A 23,092-nucleotide genomic window follows, 5' to 3' on the forward strand; every position below is an offset into this window, starting at 1 on the left:
TTCCTGTCTCTATGACTACCTGCTGACTACCCCGTTTAGTTATAGCTTCTGCTTACTCATAATTCCAGCTGACTCATAGTCTTTCTAGAACCGACTTTCAGCTTCTCTCCCCACAATCAACCGACTGATTCTCTCTGCATAGCTCACTTCAAATTCTTGAAAGGAAAAAAAAAAAAATCCACCTGGCCTATTAGCTCAGTGTTCAACTTAAGTGGGCATCAGGATCACCCAGAGAGCTTGTGAAACCACAAAGTACTGAGCTTCATTCCTCGCATTTCTGATTTAGTATCTGGAGTAGGGCCTGAGAATGTGCATTTGTAGCAGAATCCCAGGTGATGCTGTCTACATCTGGGGGCCACTCTCAAAAACCACTGGCCTGGTTACTACGGACCCTTTTCTCTGTTTGGATAGAGCAGCTGGGGCTCTGCCTCGTGTCAACAATAGCAGTCTTCTGAACAGACTTTCTGACTCAAATGCAGATTTTAAAAAACTTTCTTCTTGGGGAACCTGGATGGCTCCGTCGGTTGAGTGTCTGACTCTTGATTTCTGCTCAGGTCTCTTTTTAAAAAAAATTTTTAATGTTTATTTTTTTTGAGAGTGAGACAGAAAGACAGAGCATGAGCTGGGAAGGGGCAGAGAGAGAGGGAGACACAGAATCCGAAGCAGGCTCCAGGCTCTGAGCCGTCAGCACAGAGCCCGACGCAGGGCTCAAACTCATAGACCATGAGATCATGACCTGAGCCGAAGTCGGAAGCTCAACTGACTGAGCCACCCAGGCTCCCCAAGTCAATAATATTTAAATGCTTGTTTTCCCCACACTGATATTTCCTTTCTATCATGACCTCTTACCCTTTCCCTTGAGGAACCCACCTATCTGAAATTTCTTGGGAACAGATTTTAGGGAAAAGCTGTAACGTTGGGTTTTTTTTGGTTTTTTGATTGTTTGTTTGTTTAATGAAAACACCTCTGGGGGTGCCTGGCTGGCTCAGTTTGTGGAGCACGTGACTCTTGATCTCAAGGTTGTGAGTTAGAGCCTCGTTGGGTGACGAGAATACTTAAAAAAAGAAAATCTTTAAAAATGAATGAATGAATAAACAAATAAAAATACCTGTAGAATTTACCCCGGCCCCCCCCCCCCCCCAAAAGACCTCTAGAACCCAAGCCCTCTTGAGTTCCATGACTACATTTCGACTATTAGCAGTAGCTCCACCTTACTGGTCCAAGGAGCTCAGTGTCTAATGCCAACCTCAACATAAGGTCCCTCCTACAAGCTCCTCCTCACATTTTTCTTGGGTCTTAACAACAACAAAAACAAAACAAAAAACAACTCCTACTTAACCCAGTCACCCAGGCTCTTCTCTTACTCATACTAATTTAGATGTTTCTATTGGTTCTTCTCTCCCTTCCCCTCATCCTATCCTATCCTATCCCCTCTACATATCCTATGTAGAATATGAAGCCATATTCTACAGATTCTGCCACCCATCACAGGGGTGGCTGAAGCTGGCTCTTCAACCATAGAATTCATCATGGTGTTCCAAACTGTCATTTATTTTTGACCTACACCAGTATTCTCAAACTTTTCCAAAAAGTACCTCTAACAGCAGAGAAAATATAAAGGGTGAGGAGAAGGGTGTCCTTCAGGATTATAGCCCTTAGCAGCTTTTAACTCTTCCTCTGCCCACTTTGGAGACTTATCTCGGTAGACTCCTGTTATCTTCAAAACAGGCAGGTTAGGGCATCTGCGTGGCTCGGTTGGTTAAGCATCCGACTCTTGATTTGGGCTCAGGTCATGATTTCATGGTTGTGAGATCAAGCCCCATGTCGGGCTCTGCACTGGGCTCTGTGCTGGGCATAGAACCTGCTTAAGATTCTCTCTCTCTCTCTCTCTCTCTCAAAAAATAAAAATAAAAATAAAAGAAGCTTTTAGTTATTTGCCAGTGAGCCAAATGGATATTTAGAGAACATCTTTGGTTTAGCAGGAGCTTCTCTCAGGGGACCTGGGTCCTGGTTTGAGAAGGACTCGGCAGACTCTACCTAGTCTCTCTGCCCTCAGTCTATGTGGCTGTTTCATTTCACTACTGCCTACAACCCACTTCAGTAGTTTCCAAAAGGGCCGCCCGGCTACCAAATTAAGTGTAAACTGCTTTCTTTAGAATTCAAAGCCCTCAGTATTCTGCTAAGTGAAATTAGTCAGAGAAAGACAAAAATCCTATGACTTCACTCATATGAGGACTTTAAGAGACAAAACAGAGGAACATAAGGGAAGGGAAACAAAAATAATGTAAAAACAGGGAGGGGGACAAAACAGAAGAGATTCACAAATATGGAGAACAAACTGAGGGTTACCGGAGGGGTTGTGGGAGGGGGATGGACTCAATGGGTAAGGGGCATTAAGGAATCTACTGAAATCATTGCTTCACTATATACTAATTAATTTGGATGTAAATTTTATTTTATTTAAAAAAAAATTTTTTTAACGTTTATTTATTTTTGAGACAGAGAGAGACAGAGCATGAACAGGGGAGGAGCAGAGAGAGAGGAAGACACAGAATCCGAAGCAGGCTCCAGGCTCTGAGCTGTCGGCACAGAGCCCGACGCGGGGCTCTAACTCACGGACCGTGAGGTCCTGACCTGAGCTGAAGTCGGACGCTTAACCGACCAAGCCACCCAGGCGCCCCATGGATGTAAATTTTAAAAAATAAAGTTAAATTACAAAAAAAACCCCTAAATAAATAAATAAACATTAAAAAAAAGAATTCAAAGCCCTCAAAAAATGATAATTTGAATCTTATTTCTGATACTTACTTTTTTGCAAATTGAAGTAGTTTAGTTAGTATGTTCTCAATATTTAATTGAATCTGGTTGTTGGCAAATGGCTTACTTCCACAGTCATCTAGCATACTGGTTCTCAAAAATGTGTCCCCCAGACCAGAAGAACCAGAATCACCTGGGAACTTGTTAGAAATGCATATATTCTGGAGTGCCTGGGTGACTCAGTCGGTTAAGTGTCCAACTCTTGACTTTGGCTCAGGTCATGATTTTAGGGTCGTGGGATCGAGCCCCACTTCAGGCACTGTGCTGAGCGTGGAGCCTGCTGGAGATTCTCTCTCTCTCTCTCTCTCTCTCTCCCTCTGCCCCTCTCCCCCACTCATGTTCTCTCTCTCTCTCTAAAATAAAAAAATAAAAAAAAACAAAGAAATGCATATATTCTGTCCTGTCCTACACCAGACTGGTTTAATCAGGAACTCTGGGCTTGGGGCTGAGCAATTTGCATTTTAAAAAGCCCTCCAGACGATTCTTTTTTTTTTTTTTTTTTTTTTTAAGTTCATTTATTTTGAGAGAGAGCACACAAAAGCATGAGTTGGGGAGGGCAGAGAAGAGAGAGAGGCAGAAAGGGAGGAAGGAGAGAGAATCCTAAGTGCACAGAATCCTGTGTGGAGCTGGATGCAGAGCTCCAATTCACGAACCCTGAGATCATGACCTGAGATGAAATAGAGAGTCAGATGCTTTCACTGAGCCACCCAGGACCCCACCCTCTAGGTGATTCTGATGCAGCTGGGGACCACTGACCTAGCATTAGTTTTCAGATTGAAAACAAGGTAAGATACAGATTTTTTAAAAAGAACTTAATGGAATATAAACTATTATTTAAGTGTAAATTGTTCTTTTTTTAAAGATTTTATTTATATATATGGTTTTAGTTCATTTGAGAGACAGCACCAGTGGGGGGGGGGGCGGAAGGGGGGGGCAAAGAGAGAGGAAGGGAAAGAATCCCAAGCAGAATCAGCACTGTCCATGCAGAGCCCAACGCTGGACTCGAACCCACAAACCACGAGATCATGACCTGAGCCGAAACCGAGAGTTGGATACTTAACCAACTGAGCCACCCAGGTGCCCCTAAAATTTATTTTATTTTATTTTATTTTATTTTATTTTAAAAAACATTTTTTTTTAGGTTTATTTATTTTGAGAGAGAGAGAGCGTGACTGGGATAGGGGCAAAGAGAGAGAGGGGAGAGGAAGAATCCCAAGTAGACTCTGCACTATCAGTGTAGAGCACAATGTGGGGCTCAAACTCATGAACCGTGAGATTACCACCCGAGCCCAAACCAGGAGCTGGACACTCAACCGACTGAGCCACCCAGGCGCCCCTCCGCTAAAGTCTTTTTTACTAGAATTCTGCTACTAAATATATTTTTTTGTACAGGCTCTTCTCAATTAAGAACATGTGTTCTAGAGGAAAAAGAGTCAATTAAACAATTTTTAATTCATTTGTCTCCTCCTAGTGGCAGGCTTTTAAATATTGAACACAACGCCCTATTTATATTTTTTAAAAATTATATTTCTGATTTTTTCATAAGATTCCTCTTATTAACTGCAGTTAAAATCAATTGGCCCTCCCCACCAAATTCCATAGATTTTTTTCTCTCTTTGCTCTGTGGCTATAGAAAATCAGGTAAATTGTCTCTGTCACGGCTCTTTTTAAACCAACTTACAAATTTTCCTTCATTTTGTTACTTCTTAGCAGTAGAACCTCATTATTTAGAACACTTAGAAAGGCGTTTTCTTCCTTTGTGGGACTGAAGGAAACCAGACCATTACCCTTTTTAATTTTTTTTTTTTAACGTTTATTTATTTTTGAGACAGAGAGAGACAGAGCATGAACGGGGGAGGGGCAGAGAGAGAGGGAGACACAGAATCGGAAGCAGGCTCCAGGCTCTGAGCCATCAGCCCAGAGCCCGACGCGGGGCTCGAACTCACAGACGGCGAGATCGTGACCTGAGCCGAAGTCGGACGCTCAACCGACTGAGCCACCCAGGCGCCCCGGAAACCAGACCATTACCCTTTCTCCCTTTCTCTACCCTTTCCTCCCCCATACCATCCCCTTTCTTGCAATGTCCCAGTAACTACTGTACTGGAACAGACACTGCCACCAAATCTCTTTCCAGTTAGCGCTTTGAGCTGTGAAGCTCACAGGTTATAATTATGTGAGCAAATTTCTTTGACTCTTAAAACCAACAAGACAAGATTTGATTTTTTCAAAAAGATGTTATTGGTACGACAGGATAGTTTATGGAGATACTAACACCCTACATATTCCTCTTTATCCCTTCCAAGCAGGTAGCCAGGCCTTTTGTATTCCATCGTCTGGATATCTAACGAATGTAAAGCTGAAGCTACTTGAAGACCATGCCTTTTCCTGTCCATTGTTAGAGTCTGAGCTCCCTAAAGAAATCACGATAGAGGGCGCCTGGGTGGCTCAGTCGGTTGAGCGTCCAACTTCAGCTCAGGTCATGATCTCAGGACTCGTGGGTTTGAGCCCCGCGTCGGGCTCTGTGCTGACAGCTCAGAGCCCGGAGCCTGCTTCCGATTCTGTGCCTCCCTCTCTCTCTGCCCCTCCCCTGCTCGCACTCTCTCTGTCTCTGTCTCTCAAAAGTAAATAAACATTAAAAATTAAAAAAAAAAATCACACTAGATGTCTGACAAGGAAAGGAAGGGGGAGAGGGTGCCTTTATTCAAAACTGGAGTCTGGGAAGGAGTGTAAACCTGTGTGTCTTCATTCCCCTCACAGCACCCTGAACAGGTGCCAAGATCTGTACTCTGCTTAGAAAGGCTAGCCCTCTAAACATCACGGTTTCCAAACACAGCAGGGATTCCGGGGCTCTGGGAAACAGAGTCCCTGCATTTCAAGGACCCGTGTGACTTCCACCATGGGAATTTCAGCGGTAACCAATGTGGGCTAAAGACTGGAAAGTTCTCTCCAAATAGTGTGTAATATCTGGGTGTATAAAAGAAAGCAAATGGACAGAGACTAAATTTTCCTGTCATCCTGTTAAGTAAGTGACATGTTTTGAACATCATTCTTGATAATAATTACCTCTTGAGACTGTCACGAGGCTTAAAGTGTTAAAACAAGCTAATGACACCTGACCCTTACCAACTCCCCCCAACCTCCTCCAGCATGGGTTCTTAGGCCATCTTCTTGGATCCGGGGCCAAATTATATTTCTGCTCTGCAGCTGCCATAGTATTTGGCCCTGAGGTGGCTTTCAAAGAGGTGGCTTTTTCCTTAATCATCTAAGCAATTTCTTTTCCCTGTTCCATTTAAAATGAGCAGCTTCTATTATCGTTGTTGTTTTTAAAAACGGCTATATGAAGTTATAATTCACATACCATAAAATCCACTATTTTAAAGTATACAACTCAGGGTTTTTAGTATATTCACAGAGTTGTGCACCCATCACCACTAATCTTTCATCACCCACCAAACAAACCACACACCCAGCCGCAGTCATTCCCCTTCCCCCGAGGCCTTGGCAACCACTAATCTACTTCTCTCTATAGGCTTGCCTAGCGGACATCTCTATAAATGGAAGCATTCAAGGGGCTCCTGCCTGGCTCAGAGGAGCATGCAACTCTTTATCTCAGGGTTGTGAGTTTCAGACCCCACACTGAGTGTAGAGATTACTTAAAATAAAATAACTAAATGGAAGTATTCAATATGTGGCTTTTTGTGTCTGCCTTCTTGGTGTAACGCTTTCAAGTTCATCCATGTTGTAGCATGTATCTGTACTGCATTCCTTTTTGTTGGCAAATAAGATTCCATATATAGATCTGCCACCTTTGGTTTATTACTTCCATTTTTTTAAATGTTTACTCACTTATTTTTGACAGAGAGAGAGAGCACACGTGAGTGGAAGAGAGAGAGAGAAAGAATCCCAAGCAGGCTCCATGTTGACAGTGTAGAGCCTGGCACGGGGCTCAATCCCACAAACTGTGAGATCATGACCTGAGCTGGAACCAAGAGTCAGACACTCAACTGATAGAGCCATCCAGGCACCCCACTTCCGTTTTTTTAAAGCAACCTTTACACCCAGGGTGGGACTCGAGTTCCCCTCCCCTAGGTCAAGAGTCAGAAGGGATGCTCTAGCTCTATCGACTGTGCCAGGCAGGTATTGGCTTCTTTTTTTTTTTTTTTCATGTTTGTTTATTTTTGAGAGAGACAGAGCATGAGCATGGGAGGGGCAGAGAGAGGAGACACAGAATCTGAAGCAGGCTCCATGCTCCCAGCTGTCAGCACAGAGCCCGATGCGGGGCTTGAACTCACGAACTGTGAGATCATGACCTGAGCTGAAGTCGGACGCTCAACCGACTGAGCCACCCAGATGCCCCTCTTCTATATTGAAGTAAAGATAATTTAGTCTTTTTAAGCTGGGATCTGAGACTTTTTATCTTTTTTAGGATTGAGAATAGAATGTTTTTTTGTTTGTTTGTTTGTAGTAAGCTCTATGGCCAATATAGGGATTGAACTACAAAACCTACAGATCAAGAGTGGCATGCTTTACTGACTGAACCAGCTAGGCACCCTGAGAATAGAACGAATTAAGAGTGAACTCGGTGGAGGAGGGGGGCGGCGGGGGGTAAGGGGCACACACCTGGGTGGCTCAGTCTGTTGAGCATCCGACTCTTGATTTCGGCTCAGGTCATGATCTCATGGTTCATGGGTTCAAGTCCCTGAGTCCGGCTCCTCGAAGGCATCACGGAGCCTACTTGGGATTCAATCTCTCTCTCTCTCTCTGTGCCCCACCCCCACTCTCACAATTTCTCTCTCAAAATACATAAATAAGCTTAAGAAAAAGAAAAAAAGGATGGATTCCAGGGGCATCTGCCTGGCTTAATCAGTACAGCATGAGACTCTTGATCTCGGGATTGTAAATTTGAAGCCCCCATTAGATGTAGAGATTACTGAAAAAAAAAAAAATCTTAAAAAAAAAAAAAAGAATGGACTCCAATTACAAACCATTGAAATTCCTCCCAATCACCAAAAGGCTTCTCTTTCTCCCTCTTTCAAAGCTGATGCTGATAGGTTATTCTGCCCAATAAATATCTGTTTTACTGTCCAAGATGTTTCAAACTTTAAGCTAATTTTCGAAGAGCTTGAGCTCTAGGCTATGAAGCCAATACTATAATGACTCCAGTCCTCCCAAGGGAATGGATTTCTAGTCTGTGTGCTAAGTTATGATATTAAAATTACTTTATATAGATTTTGTATCCATGATTTTGTAAATACATAGAATATCTCTGAAATGACATATAAGAAATGGGTAAAAATGGTTGCCTACAGAAAGAGGATGTTGGGGAACAGGGATGGAAAGATAACTTCTCACTCCATATCCTCTTGTAAGTTGTTCAAAATAAATAAAAATAATAATTACTTCATAAATAGTAAACAGGAATAACCTTTATTAGAAATATGAAGCTATTTATTTGAAAGGGACTTCTTGAATTGTTACACTGACCTTGCAAAACACACATTTCTCATTCCTCAAGTCTTTGTGGCTGCTGTTCCCTCAGCTTGGATTGTCCTTCTCCTCATTATCTTCCCTTTCTTTTACTCCAATAAAATCTGACACTTTCTGTAATTTTTCAATTTACGAGGCACTTTTATTTATTTTTTAGTTTATTTATGCATTTTGAAAGAGAGAGAGGGAGAGCCCTAGCTGGCGAGGGGCAAAGAGAGGGAGACAGAGAATATCAGCACAGAGCCCAGTGCGGGGCTTGAACCCGTGAACCATGAGATCATGACCTGGGCCACAACCAAATGTCAGACGCTTAACCGAATGAGACACCCAAGCACCCCAACAAAGCACTTTTAGTTACAACATGATCTAATCTTCAAATACAAAATAGACAATAAGTATAAAATATTTTAATCTTAATTTAATAAATAAGAACACTGAGGTTTAGAAAGTGTAGCAGTTTGTCCTAGATCACAATTATTACCTTTCAGAGCTAGAATTCAAATCTACAATTTAAAACGAATTTGCTTTAAGTTTATTTGTTTTTGAGAGACAGAGCATGAGCGGGGGAGGGGCAGAGAAAGAGGGAGACACAGAATCCCAAGGAGGCACCAGACTGAGTTGTCAGCACAGAGCCCCACATGGGGCTGGAACCCCCAAACCCCCAAACCGTGAGATCATGACCTGAGCTGAAGTTGGACGCTTAACCAACTGTGCCACCCAGGCATCCCCAAATCTACAACTTCTAACAGGCCAAGTGCTCTTTTTTTTGTAAAGCTATGATATCCTATTTCTTTAATGGGGCAACTGGGTAGAAAAGTACAAAGATGTTTACTAAAGTGTTGTGTAATATATTTTTTAAAGACGTTAATCTCTAACCCAACACGGGGCTCAAATTTACCACTAGGAGATCAAGAGTAGCATGCTCCACCCACTGAGCCAGCCAGGCGCCCCAAGCGTTGTGTAATATCAATATTACACAATAAACATTACGCATTACTAAAAATTATGATGTAGATCAGTATTTACCATGGAAAACTTGGAATAAACATCCATGATACTACATATGGTGAGAAAACGAGTTTAAAACATACAAACTGATTACCTCAAAAAAGGTGTTTATAATTAAAAAAAAAAAAGGAAGGATATGTGTGTGTGTATGTATATATGTACGTATATATAATTTTAATATAAATTTTAGAGAGAGAGCGCGAATGAGGAAGGGGCAGATAGAGAAACAGAGGAGCTTAAGCAGGCTCCATGCATACAGCAAAGAGCCCAATGTAGGGCTCCAACCCACAAACCTTGAGATCATGACCTGAGCCAAAGTCCAGAGTCAGCCGCTCAACCCACTGAGCTACCAGCCCTCCCCCCACTCCCCACCCCAAAGTGTTTTTTAAAAGACAATACTATAGGGTCAACTGGGTGGCTCGGTTAAACACCCAACTTCTGCTCAGGTCATGATCTGCCGGTTCCTGGATTCCAGCCCCATGTGGGGCTCTGCGCTGACAGCTCAGAGCCTGGAGCCTGCTTCAGATTCTGTCTCCCTCTCTCCACCATCAAACATAAATAAACATTAAAAATTTTTTGGAAAAAAAAAAAGTCAATATTCTAAAATTTTGTATGTCACTACTAACAGATAAAATACAGTTCAGTGCTTAATATATGCCCAAATTTCTTTAATGGGCTAAGTTTTACACGTATTGTCTCATTTAATCCTCACAATAACCAACTTGCCTAAGATTTTGCTGCTAAAAATGCTGCTGAACTGGACAAGTATTAGACCCTAAAGCTCATGCTCTTCAGCGCTAGATCATCCTGTCTCATGTACAAAGATCATTTATTTTACAATCAGAGAAACCATGAGTTTGAGAAAATCCTGTTCAAAACTCCACCTCCCCAGGTCTCCGTATTCCCAGGACAATGTTTGTCTTACAGCACCTATGGCGATCTGATTAACGTACAATTGGCTGAGTCCCTTTCTCTACCCTAGATCCCACGCAGCCGGCCTGCCTGAAACCCAAGCCCCCCTTCTAGCGGGTTTTTTTTTTTTTTTTTTTGAGCAGCGCGAGCTCCTTACGCGTTACATTGAAATGTGCCCTTCTTTTGGGATGAGCACTGGCTGTTGTATGGACACCAATTTGACAATAAATTTCATATATTGAAAAAAAAAAAAAAAGAAATGTGCCCTTAACTCGGCTCACGGAGAACTTGAATTGAGGGGTAGTGCTCACACGCTATAAAGAATTTCTTTCCAAGAAATGTAGGCTCGGGGCAAAGCGAGGCCTCTCCGTTTCCCTCCCACAAAGTGGTTTCTTTGCAAGCACCTGCTTTATCAACTCTCCCTCCCCAGTTCTCTCCCCTAACCCGGGGCCCAGAGTCCGAAGGCGTCTTCGGTCGTAGGCCGTCCCCGGCCAGCAGCCACTAGAGCCCAGCGCCTGCTCTCCAGAAAGGAACAAGGAGAAGGCTCGGACCGGACTTCCACGTGGGCACGGAGGCGGCCATCTCGCGTCCTGGCAGGAGCAGTCCGCGGGGTCAGAGCGGCAGCCGGACCGGGAGCTGCCGCCCGTACTCAAGATGGCGGCCATGGAGGGCGTGGCCTGTGACTCGGAGGTTCCGAAAAGGTGCCGTATCATGGCGGCGACGGAGGAGCGGAGCCGAGAGGAAGAAGAAGAGGAAGAAGAGGAGGCAGTGAGTGGTATTGCGGCGGCCTGTGCGGCGGAGGCGGCGTGTGGGGCAGGGAGTCGGGATGCGGCCGGCGGGAGGCAGAGTCCCCAGCGCGTAAGGCCAGGAGGGCGGGCCCCTGCCCTGGCTGCCACACGGTCGTTAGAATGGGGAAGTAGAGGCAGTCGCTTTCGGTAACGTCGCTTGCTACCTCTCGTTGAAAGCAGGACTTAGTGTTCACAAAGGCTGGGGTCGTTGCATTGGGGAGTTTTGGCTTCTCTTGTTAACTGCCTCTTTCTGCACACTGCGGTGCTAGCATGTTAACTCCTCTTTCTTCCACCAGGAGCAGTTGGTTCTGGTGGAATTGTCCGGAATTATTGACTCAGACTTTCTATCAAAATGTGAAAATAAATGCAAGATTTTGGTGAGTCTTCTAGAGTTAGAGGATATTTGTAGGTTTTCTTACATTTATTTATTTTTTTTTTTTTTAATTTTTTTTTTTTCAACGTTTATTTATTTTTTTGGGACAGAGAGAGACAGAGCATGAACGGGGGAGGGGCAGAGAGAGAGGGAGACACAGAATCGGAAACAGGCTCCAGGCTCTGAGCCATCAGCCCAGAGCCCGACGCGGGGCTCGAACTCACGGACCGCGAGATCGTGACCTGGCTGAAGTCGGTCGCTTAACCGACTGCGCCACCCAGGCGCCCCTGTAGGTTTTCTTACATTTAAACAAGAATGAAAGAAATACGTATCCCCGAAGATCTATTCCTCGTTACAAAGCATTGAATTCTAAGGACAATTAGGTAGAAGTACAAAGGGATTGTGGGAGAAAATGCCACACTCGGCCTGAGGGTCTGAATGTGTGGCTGGCGAGAGTTTAAGATTTAGAGGGGGTAGCATTTTGATATGGAACAATACATTTTGAAAAAAACCCACATTGTTTTAGATAGTGAGTGCGGGAGAAAAAACGCAGCGAAGAGAGCTCAGATGTGCACGCAGACGCCACCTAGAGAAGGGAGAAAAGATTCGTACTAAACTTATAAGACCTCAAGCTCTGCTGTTGACTTGAGCTATGGTGTCATAAGTTACCATCTGTTTTATCACTTTACTTTAAAATCTTTCAGCTATTGTGGACAACACTGCTCTTACCTTAACTTGAGGAGGATGTTGATTGAAATACACGTTACTCCTTGGGTATGAATTAAGTGTTCTTCAGGCCCTTAGCTGCTGTATTCAGAGCATTTTTAGCTTATCTTGTACTTGCTAGTTCAAGCTCCAGAGGTTCCCCAGTTGTGGAGATCACTCTCCTTGGTAGCAAGGTTATGTATTGAGTGCTCTTTCTTTTGTGGCTTTAATTGAGATAAAATTGATATATAACATTATATTTCGGGAGTACAACATAATGATTTAATAGTTGTATGTGTGGTGGGAAATGATCACCACAAGAAGTCTAGTTAACATCCGTCACTACACACAGTTACAATATTTTTTCTTATAGAGTTTTTGTTTGTTTGTCGAAGTAAGTTCTGTGCCCATTGTGGGGCTTGAAGTCAGGACCCTGAGATGAAGAGTTGCATGCTCTACAGACTGAGCTGGCCAGGCATCCCATCATAACGAGAACTTTTAAGATTTACTCTCAGCAACATTCAAGTGTACAATATGGTATTATTAAGTAGAATCACCATGCTGTACGTTACATTCCCAGGACTTATTTATTTTATAACTGAAAGTCTATATCTTTTGACTGCCTTCACTCATTTCACCCAACCCTGCAAGGCTTTTTCTAGTGATGATTTTTTTATGATCCTGTGTTCTGTTGTAGGGAATTGACACTGAGAGGCCCATTCTGCAAGTGGACAGTTATGTCTTTGCTGGAGAGTATGAAGGTAGGAGGATGTCAGATAGATGAAACTTCTTTTTTTATATGCTTCTCACAGAAAGTCATTGTTATTTCTCAACAAGTTGCTTTCAACTTTTCTGCAGACACTCTTGGGACCTGTGTTATTTTTGAAGAAAATGTTGAACATGGTAAGTGCTTGCAGTGCTGACTCAGATCTTTTTACTGTGAAATATTACAAACTTATGTACAGTGAATGTTAAACTTAAACATCTCATGTATCCATTGTCTAGCTGTATCAAATCCTACCATTTTGCCAGATAGCTAAAAACCATTCCAGATACATTTGAAGCCTCTTGTATACCTCTCTCTAAACATATGTCCCTTCCTCTGTCTTGATAATCACTATTCTGAATTTGATGTATTTCTTTCCCGTATTTGATTTTGTTATATATATATACATGTATATATATGTATATATGTATATGTATATATATATGTATATGTATACACACATCCATCCATCCACAAACAATAAATAGCTTTTCTTTTAGTATATTTTCAAACTTGATATAAATTACATGTATCATTCTATAACCCTTTTCAGTTATAGATAGGTTTTGAGATTTATACATATCGGTATGTATAATTCTATTTTCCCTGTTGCTTAGTATTCTATTTGTGACCGTACCGCAATTTATTCTCCAGTTACTAGACAGGTTGATCACTTTTATTTTTACCATTAAATATTGATAACTCTGAACATTTATTGAATGCCTTCTATTTGTTAGACACTGTTCTAAACGCCACATGTATTAACTCATTTAATCCTCATCACATCTGTGAGGTAGATACCATTGCTGTCTTCATTTTATATTTGAAAACACTGAAGCACAGAGAGGTAGGTAACATTCCAAAGGTCATACACGAAGTGCGACAGCCAGGATTTGAACCCAGGTTGTCTGGTCCAGAGCCTCTGATCTTAATTATACATATTAACTCATTGCAGAAATGCGGCCATGAGTATTTGTGTGTCTCCTTGTGCATGTATGTAAAAATGTCTCTAACGTATATGCTTAGAAATGGAATTACTAGATTGCTGAGTGTGTGTTAGGTTTAACCATATGAAGTGACCAGCTTGGGCTGAATATGGACCGTTTCATGTGGTTCAACCAAACAGATATGACTGTGATCCTTTCTAAAGGGTAGTATCGGTTACACTCATGTAACAGCATGTGCAAATTTTCATTGTGCTTCACACCTGTAGCTTAGAGCCTCATCCTCCCTCTTGCCCGTGCCCACGGTTTCCTATAAAGCTGTGCTCCCAGGCAGCAACTTTTTTTCTGAGCCTTCTTTTGTGATTGGGAATGTCCTCACTCCAGTCTCTGGCTGCAGGTAGTAGGTCTGACTTCGGTCCTTCATTTTGAGTGGTAGAATTTGAGACCTTATTACCCTGTAAGGCCAGCTTCCTGGCCCCACTTCTGTACTTCAGGGCTGGAGCCTAACAGGCCTATAGCTTTAATTTCACTCACAGTTTTGTGTTTTAGTCCTCTGGAGATGTTTGCTGTTTTTGAGTCCAGTTTTGCCTTCAGTTGTTATGTATTTTATCTGTTACTTCTCTGTGCTGGGAGCAGGAGGGATGAGTTAAATTTTGAACTTACTACACTATTTCTACAGGAAGTAGTTTAGTCTAATTCTTTAACTGGAATTATTATTTAAAAAAAATTTTTTGGGGGGCGCCTGGGTGGCGCAGTCGGTTAAGCGTCCGACTTCAGCGAGGTCACGATCTCACGGTCCATGAGTTCGAGCCCCGCGTCAGGCTCTGGGCTGATGGCTCAGAGCCTGGAGCCTGTTTCCGATTCTGTGTCTCCCTCTCTCTCTGCCCCTCCCCTGTTCATGCTCTGTCTCTCTGTGTCCCAAAAATAAATAAACGTTGAAAAAAAAAATTTATAAAAAAAAAACAAATTTTTTTTTAAGTTTACTAATTATTTTGAGAGGGAAAGAGAGCACAAGTGGGGAAGGGGCAGAGAGGGAGAGAGAGAATCACCAGCAGGCTCAGCACCACCAGTGCAGAGCCAGATGTAGGGCTCGAACCCATGAACCACAGGATCATGACCTGAGCTGAAGTTGGACGCTCAACCACCTGAGCCACCCAGGCGACTCTGAACCGGAATTGTTGGGGCTTAACATGACTATTTGATGGCATCAACAATAAAATAATTGAGTTCATTTTATGTTCTAGGTGATGCAGAAGGCAGTAATAGAACGGTGTTAAAATATAAGTGCCATACAATGAAGAAGCTCAGCATGACAAGAACTCTTCTGACAGAAAAGAAGGAAGGAGAAGAAAACATAGGTTAGTTCACTTAGTTCTCTGAAAGTAGGTGATTTAGTATCGGCTTTGATAATGACACATTGCTGCCAGGACATTTCTGTACTTTGTAGTAATAGCTATGTAATATGAAAATTGAGGGGCGCCTGGGTGGCGCAGTCGGTTAAGCGTCCGACTTCAGCCAGGTCACGATCTCACGGTCCGTGAGTTCGAGCCCCGCGTCGGGCTCTGGGCTGATGGCTCAGAGCCTGGAGCCTGTTTCCGATTCTGTGTCTCCCTCTCTCTCTGCCCCTCCCCCGTTCATGCTCTGTCTCTGTCTGTCCCAAAAATAAATAAACGTTGAAAAAAAAAAAAAAAGTTTAAAAAAGAAAATTGAGGGTGTTCCATGAAAAGTATCAAACATAGATTTAAAATTTATTTGAACTCTGGTGTGGCAGAGGGCACTAGAGACGTATAAGAAATCTTTTATCTGCTTTGCGTGGAAACAATTGTGAGGAGTCTGTCAAGAAACTTGATAGATTTTCAGCCCCTAGGGAATTCAGCAGCTGCTACCCACCCCATCCCCTTAATTAAAACTTCTTTGTAAATGGAGACGACAGGATCTGTGTCGTCAAGGTGTAACCCCAGAGGATCTCCTGGAAACTTGTGGCAGCGGTGGCAACCTTTCCCAAGAAGCTCACAATTGGAAGAAGCTGGCTCTATATGTGAGGGAAGGACTCACAGGTTTTAGACCGAAGACTCTTTTTTTTTTTTTTGAGTTGGAGGGGAGCACAAATGAGCGAGCTGCAGAGAGAGAGAGAAGCAAGGCTTATCCAGGGCTCTTGTTTTACCCGATGCAGCTCTTGTGTTCTCCTGAATCAGGGCTCAAGCTCACCCGATGTGGGACTTGAACTCATGAATGGTGAGATTATGCCCTGAGCTGAAGTCGGGTGCTTAATGACAGAACCCACCCAGGTGCCCCTAAATCTCATTCTTAATTTGCATCCGCTGAGCCTTCCCCAATTGCTGGTCATCCCAGAGTAGAGACTTTGAACTAGTGCTTCTTGAACCCATCCATAGCAGGCACATATTTGTGGAGATGAGCAAATCATTACTTGGAAGTTTAAAAGCTCATTGCTCATAAGTGAAGTAAGAGAAATCACACATTTATCTAAATATAAAAAAATTAAAAAAACTAATAACAAAAAGCAGAAACAGGCCCATAAATACAGAGAACAAACTGGTGGTTGCCAGAGGGGTGGGGGTGGTGGGATGGGCAGAATGGGTGAAGGGGAGTGGGAGATACAGGCTTCCAGTTATGGAATGAGTAAGTCACTCGAATAAAAGACACAGCATGGGGAATATAGTCAATGGTACGGTAATAGTGTCATATGGTATATGGTGACAGATGGTAGCTGCAGTTGTGAGCATGGCATAATATATAGACTTTTCAAATCACTGTATTGTACACCTGAAACTAATGTCACATTGTGTGTCATCTATTCTTCCATTTTAAAAAATTTACTAATGAAAAAAAAGCTCATTGCTCAAAGACATATTTCAAACTCTGATAAACATGACCCTAGTGATGAATATTTGTGGCTTGATTTATTATATTTGAGGAATAAACATATGAAGGCACATTAATCATGTAGAAATTAATTATACCAGTTACATATAAGTACATAAAAAATCTTTGTTCTTAACATGTATATCCCAAAACTATCCCCATTTTTAGCATTTCGTGAAAGTAACAGGAAGAGGGGTGCCTGGGTGGCTCAGTCGGTTAAGTGTCCATCTTCGGCTCAGGTCATTATCTCATGGTTCATGGGTTCAATCCCCGCGTCAGGTTCTGTGCTTACGGCTTGGAGCCTAGAGCCTGCTTTGCATTCTGTGTCTCCCTCTCTCTCTGCCCCTTCCCCACTCACACTTTGTCTCTCTCTCTCTAAAATAAAACAAAATATAAAATAAAATAAAATAAAATAACAGGAAGAAAGAGGTACTTGAAGTTCTAGAATGGACTTGAAAGGCAGATACATATCAGATAGCTTAGCTATTATTTTGATATATTTTTTTAAAGCAGGAAGTTGTAGAATTTCCTTTCCTAGAGTCTTTAATAAACCACCAGGTCGACCGTGGGAAGATTTGCATGTTTCGTTTAATCAAATACGTTAGTTAGCTCAAGGCTATATTGGTTATGCATTGCTGCATAAAAAATTCCCTCTAAACTTAATGGTTTTAAAACAACAACAAAAATATTTTACACAGTTTCTGTGAATCAGGCATTTGGCCAGGTGGTTCAGCTTAGCCAGGTGGTTCTGGCTCAATGTCTCTCTTGAGGTTACCGTCAATATGTTGGCTGGACTGAAGAAGGGATCTGAAGGCTTGAGTAATGTGGAACATCTGAATATAAGTTGGCTCACTCACATGCCTGGCTGGTTTATGCTGACTGTTAGCAGGATGCCTCAGGACCTTGCCTACCCATAGTACTGTTCAAGTGCGCTCCTGACAATGGCAGATGGCTTCTTCCAGATCAAGTGATCTGTGAGAACAACATAGAAGCCACAATATCTTTTATGAACTAGCCTTAGAAGTCACATTCTGTCATTTCTGCCATATCTTATTTATTATGGGAAGGGACGACACAGGGGCATGAATACCAGGAAGGTGAAGATCTTTGGGGACCATCTTGGAGGCTACCAAACATGGCAATATGCTGCAGGCAGAACAAAAGAAAAGGAGATGTGGGCCCTGCCTTCTGGGAGTTTGCACTCTAAAGTCAATCACACTGAAACAGACATGTGTGAATGGGACTCAATACCCGTTTCATTCAACTTATTTTAAGTTTCTGTTATGTGCCAAGTATTTAAGCTAAATAACAGAATAGGCAATAGGATGGATGGCTTCAAGATTTTGAACCTGGTGACTATGCGAATGATGGTATTGCAGGAAAAAAAATAATGAAAGAATGGTTGAAGCTGGCTGGAGGGAAAAGGACTAATCAACTTTTGATAGAAGGAGATTTAAAAAAATTTTTTTTTCAACGTTTATTTATTTTTTGGGGGACAGAGAGAGACAGAGCGTGAACGGGGGAGGGGCAGAGAGAGAGGGAGACACAGAATCGGAAACAGGCTCCAGGCTCTGAGCCATCAGCCCAGAGCCCGACGCGGGGCTCGAACTCACGGACCGCGAGATCGTGACCTGGCTGAAGTCGGACACTCAACCGACTGCGCCACCCAGGCGCCCCAGAAGGAGATTTTATAGTAGTAACATATGAGAAGACATGGCATCAGCCATAAGGATGGTTCAACAAACAGTCACAGAAGAGTTAGCTTCTGGTGGTGAATAGGAGCAGATGGAAGTGTGAACGGGGTGACAAGATGGGTTGTGGTATCTTAGAGATATCTAATGGCATTTTGAAGGTATAACTAAGGCTTGCTATAGAAATTAATGAGGAACCACTGAAAATATTTGACTGAAAGGGTCAGAAGGATAAAAGAAATGATTAGCATCATTGAAGCAGTTCTTTTTTTTTTTTTTTCAATATATGAAATTTATTGTCAAAATGGTTTCCATACAACACCCAGTGCTCATCCCAAAAGGTGCCCTCCTCAGTACCCATCACCCACCCCCCCTTGCTCCCACCCCCCATCAACCCTCAGTTTGTTCTCAGATTTTAAGAGTCTCTCATGCTTTGGCTCTCTCCCATTCTAACCTCTTTTTTTTTTCCTTCCCCTCCCCCATGGGTTTCTGTTAAGTTTCTCAGGATCCACATAAGAGTGAAAACATGGTATCTGTCTTTCTCTGTATGGCTTATTTCACTTAGCATCACACTCTCCAGTTCCATCCACGTTGCTACAAAGGGCCATATTTCGTTCTTTCTCATTGCCCTGTAGTACTCCATTGTGTATATAAACCACAATTTCTTTATCCATTCATCAGTTGATGGACATTTAGGCTCTTTCCATAATTTGGCTATTGTTGAGAGTGCTGCTATAAACATTGGGGTACAAGTGCCCCTATGCATCAGTACTCCTGTATCCCTTGGGTAAATTCCTAGCAGTGCTATTGCTGGGTCATAGGGTGGGTCTATTTTTAATTTTCTGAGGAACCTCCACACTGCTTTCCAGAGTGGCTGCACCAATTTGCATTCCCACCAACAGTGCAAGAGGGTTCCCGTTTCTCCACATCCTCTCCAGCATCTATAGTCTCCTGATTTGTTCATTTTGGCGACTCTGACTGGCGTGAGGTGATATCTGAGTGTGGTTTTGATTTGTATTTCCCTGATGAGGAGCGACGTTGAGCATCTTTTCATGTGCCTGTTGGCCATCTGGATGTCTTCTTTAGAGAAGTGTCTATTCATGTCTTCTGCCCATTTCTTCACCGGGTTATTTGTTTTTCGGGTGTGGAGTTTGGTGAGCTCTTTATAGATTTTGGATACTAGCCCTTTGTCCGATATGTCATTTGCAAATATCTTTTCCCATTCTGTTGGTTGCCTTTTAGTTTTGTTGGTTGTTTCCTTTGCTGTGCAGAAGCTTTTTATCTTCATAAGGTCCCCGTAGTTCATTTTTGCTTTTAATTCCCTTGCCTTTGGGGATGTGTCGAGTAAGAGATTGCTACGGCTGAGGTCAAAGAGGTCTTTTCCTGCTTTCTCCTCTAGGGTTTTGATGGTTTCCTGTCTCACATTCAGGTCCTTTATCCATTTTGAGTTTATTTTTGTGAATGGTGTGAGAAAGTGGTCTAGTTTCAACCTTCTGCATGTTCTGTCCAGTTCTCCCAGCACCATTTGTTAAAGAGACTGTCTTTTTTCCATTGGATGTTCTTTCCTGCTTTGTCAAAGATTAGTTGGCCATACGTTTGTGGGTCTAGTTCTGGGGTTTCTATTCTATTCCATTGGTCTATGTGTCTGTTTTTGTGCCAGAAACAGTTCTTGATTGTGGAGGGTTCATTGTTGGGTTAGGGCTTTGTAAGTACGAGAAGGAAAACAATTTTTTTCAAGTTTTTGTTTTTTATTGTTTGTTTTTTTTGGAGAGGTGTCTTATTTCATCATTGGATGTTCCAACTCAAAATGACATGTTACTGTTGACTTGAAAGACGATAGGGTGGTATCATCCACGAAAACTGAGGAGAAAATCGTATGGAAGTGACAGAATTTTCTATAAGGTGTGAGGTGGCAGTGAGAACTCAGTGATCTCTCAGGATGATTTGGGAATTGGACTCTGGAAAAGGAGGTTGGAATGGTAACTAAAGTTAATTACTTTTAGTGATATTTTTTTTAGAGATTTATTTTCAGTCTGAATTTTAATAAAATTCTAATTGCAGTATAGTTGATATACGATATTATATTAGTTTCAGGCATACAACATAGTGACTTGATAATTATATACATTACAAAGTGCTCACCATATAGTGTAGTTCCCACTGGTCACCATATAAAGTTACTAAAATATTATTGACTATATTCCGTTTTTAGTGATTTTGATGTTGCATACACTATAGGCATTCTAAGATCTCCAGATAAGATGGAAATTCCATGATTATTTATCAGTAGTTATGGGCACCATGTTCATTGGTTTACCTTGGGATTTTATTTTGACGTGTATCCATAGGATGAAAATTTAAATTAAAGAGAAATATACTTCAGTGCCTGAAATTCCTTTTTCATGTTTCTTTCTTGGTTTGTCCTCCCATCCCTCACCCTCCCTTACCAGGTGGTGTGGAATGGCTGCAGATCAAGGACAATGATTTCTCCTATAGACCCAACATGATTTGTAGCTTTCTGCATGAAAGTGAAGATGACGATGTGGTAGCTCCAGCCTCAGAGAAACCTTTGGAGCTGGAAGAGCAAGAGATTCAAATGAAAGATAGTTCAAACCTGAGTTATGAACAGGGGAAACCACTGAACTTGGAGATAGAGAATTCTGGTTCTCTTACTGATATCCCTTCTGAGTCAGAAGGTTCTGTTTTTATGGAAACTCAAGATACTGCCTTAGAAATCACTCCTAGATGAAATGTTTCTCATAGTAACTAGTAACAAACTTTTTGGAGCTTTTATATAAAATAATTGACTGTGTAGCTTTTCAGTTCACTATTTTACTAGTTTTGTTGACTCTACACACATTTCCAATTGTAGTACAGTTTAATATACCAGAGTCATTAAGGGCCAGATATGAATTGAATTTTTAAAAATATGATGTAAATGACTATAGGGACCCTTCTCTGGTAAGTCTTTTAAATTGGAGGTTTTATTAAGGTAAGTGTATCATTTTTTATTGCAGCTGTCACAAATGACTCCAAATGTAGTGGCTTAAAATGACACAAGTGTAGGTCAGCTAGCTGACATGGGCTAGGCTAAAATCAGAGTGTTGGCAGGACCTCATTCTCTACTGGAGGTTGGGGTTGGGGACTCTTATTTCCTTGTTCATTCAGTTATTGGCAGATTTCAGTTCTTTACAATTGAAGGATCAATGTCCCATTTTCTTACTATCATCTGAGAGCCATTTCCACCTTCTAGAGGGTGCATACATTGCTTGGCTATGGTCCTCTTCTCTTTAAAGCCAGTAATGGTCAAGTCCCTCTCACTCTTTGAGTCTCTCCTGCTTCTTCCATCATACTATTTCTGACTCATCTTGCTAATTACCTGACCCAGTATCTGTTTTTTCTTTTTTCATTTTGTAACAATCCCAGAATTATTCAGGTTATCAATTTGCCCATGTGTATGCATATATGTGGCCATATGACTAAGTTCTGGCCAGTGACATGGAATTATAAGTGTTGAGTGATAGATGCTTCTGGAAAGTTTCCTTAAATTTTAAGACATAAAGGGAAGTGGGCCAGTTCATTTTCTCTTTCTTCCTGCTGGAACATGGATGTGGTGGCTAGAGCTTCAGCAGGCTTTTGGGACTAGAAAGGAACCTTGGAAATAGAAGTCACGAGTGGCAAAGCAACAAGATAGAAGATTGGATCTTGATATGCTGCCCTGGACTGCCACGAATAAAGAAGGTTAATAATAGAACCCTTTCTTTTTCTCCATGGTAGAATGACTTCAAATTTAACTTTTGGCACTGTTTTCCCTGGAAATCTACAAGATGAAATAATAGAATGTCAACTGTGATGTCAGGCAATATTGCTTATGATTAAAAATGACCCCTTATTGGTAAATGGTATCTAGATCAGGAAGACTATATGACAACTGTAAATACCCATCGGAAAATATGGACTGGGCCTCCTGAAGCACTGTTTCTTTTTCTTTTTTTTTTTTCTTTTTTTCTTTTCTTTTCTTTTCTTTTCTTTTCTTTCTTTCTTTCTTTCTTTCTTTTTTTTAAAAATAGGCTCCATGCCCAATGTGGGGCTTGAATTCACAACCCTGAGATCAAGAGTCATGTCCTTTACTGACTGAGCCAGCCAGGTGCTTCAAGCACTGTGGTTCCTATTACAAAGATCCCTGGAAGCTACATTCATGGCTGTTTCAAGAGATACTGGTTCTTGGGCAGCCTGAAGTTTCTAAGCCAGCATGGCTTCTGCACCCACCCAGATGATCTTGTTCCCTTACACCTGATCTGACGCTTGGGTGCCAGAGTAAAGCCTCCTGTTGAAACAAACCTCATGCTGTTGTGCTGTTTCCAATGAAGTGAAGTGAGCCGGTGCCGGGTTCAGTCCCAGAAGACCTATTGGGTCCTGAGTGTGAACGTCATTCCTAACCTGTGACTGCTGCTGTTCAGGCAGGGAAGGCACTGCAACTACCTACCTCCGGCCTTTTGTGTGAGGGAGAAATACCTTTCCTCTTGTTTAAGTCATGCTGTAATAGCCACATGTAATCCTATTTAATACATTATGCATTTAGAAAACTGGAGAAAAGGGTAAGGAAGTAGAATGGAAAATTCTTGAGACCTGTAATCTTGCAAAGAAACTCATCTGATGTGTGATGTAGTTCTACCTTAAGTTGAAGAGGATAATAAAGTCTTATATTCTGAAAAGAA

General features: G+C 42.0%; 1 protein-coding gene across 2 annotated transcripts; it reads left to right on the top strand.

The window, feature by feature from the left end:
* Window positions 1-10,647: 10,647 nt before the first annotated feature.
* Window positions 10,648-23,092, top strand: GTF3C6 (general transcription factor IIIC subunit 6). 2 transcript variants are annotated; one of them, XM_045499292.1, is made up of 6 exons: window positions 10,648-10,992; window positions 11,309-11,389; window positions 12,788-12,851; window positions 12,928-12,993; window positions 15,045-15,158; window positions 20,825-23,092. In XM_045499292.1, the coding sequence occupies exons 1-6, from the start codon at window positions 10,879-10,881 to the stop codon at window positions 21,121-21,123; spliced, it is 738 nt and encodes a 245-aa protein (XP_045355248.1). In that variant the 5' UTR covers window positions 10,648-10,878; the 3' UTR covers window positions 21,124-23,092. The 2 variants fall into 2 exon arrangements, with proteins under 2 accessions (XP_045355248.1, XP_045355249.1); XM_045499293.1 differs by having other exon boundaries at window positions 10,658-10,992; window positions 12,949-12,993.

Source organism: Leopardus geoffroyi, chromosome B2, assembly GCF_018350155.1.
Source record: "Leopardus geoffroyi isolate Oge1 chromosome B2, O.geoffroyi_Oge1_pat1.0, whole genome shotgun sequence".
NCBI lineage: Eukaryota > Metazoa > Chordata > Mammalia > Carnivora > Felidae > Leopardus > Leopardus geoffroyi.

Coding starts and splice junctions, on each gene's coding strand:
- GTF3C6 (XM_045499292.1), top strand. CDS start 10,879: ATGGCGGCCATGGAGGGCGTGGCCTGTGACTCGGAGGTTCCGAAAAGG. Junction 10,993..11,308: donor AAGAGGAAGAAGAGGAGGCA/GTGAGTGGTATT, acceptor TTCTTCCACCAG/GAGCAGTTGGTTCTGGTGGA. Junction 11,390..12,787: donor AAAATAAATGCAAGATTTTG/GTGAGTCTTCTA, acceptor GTTCTGTTGTAG/GGAATTGACACTGAGAGGCC.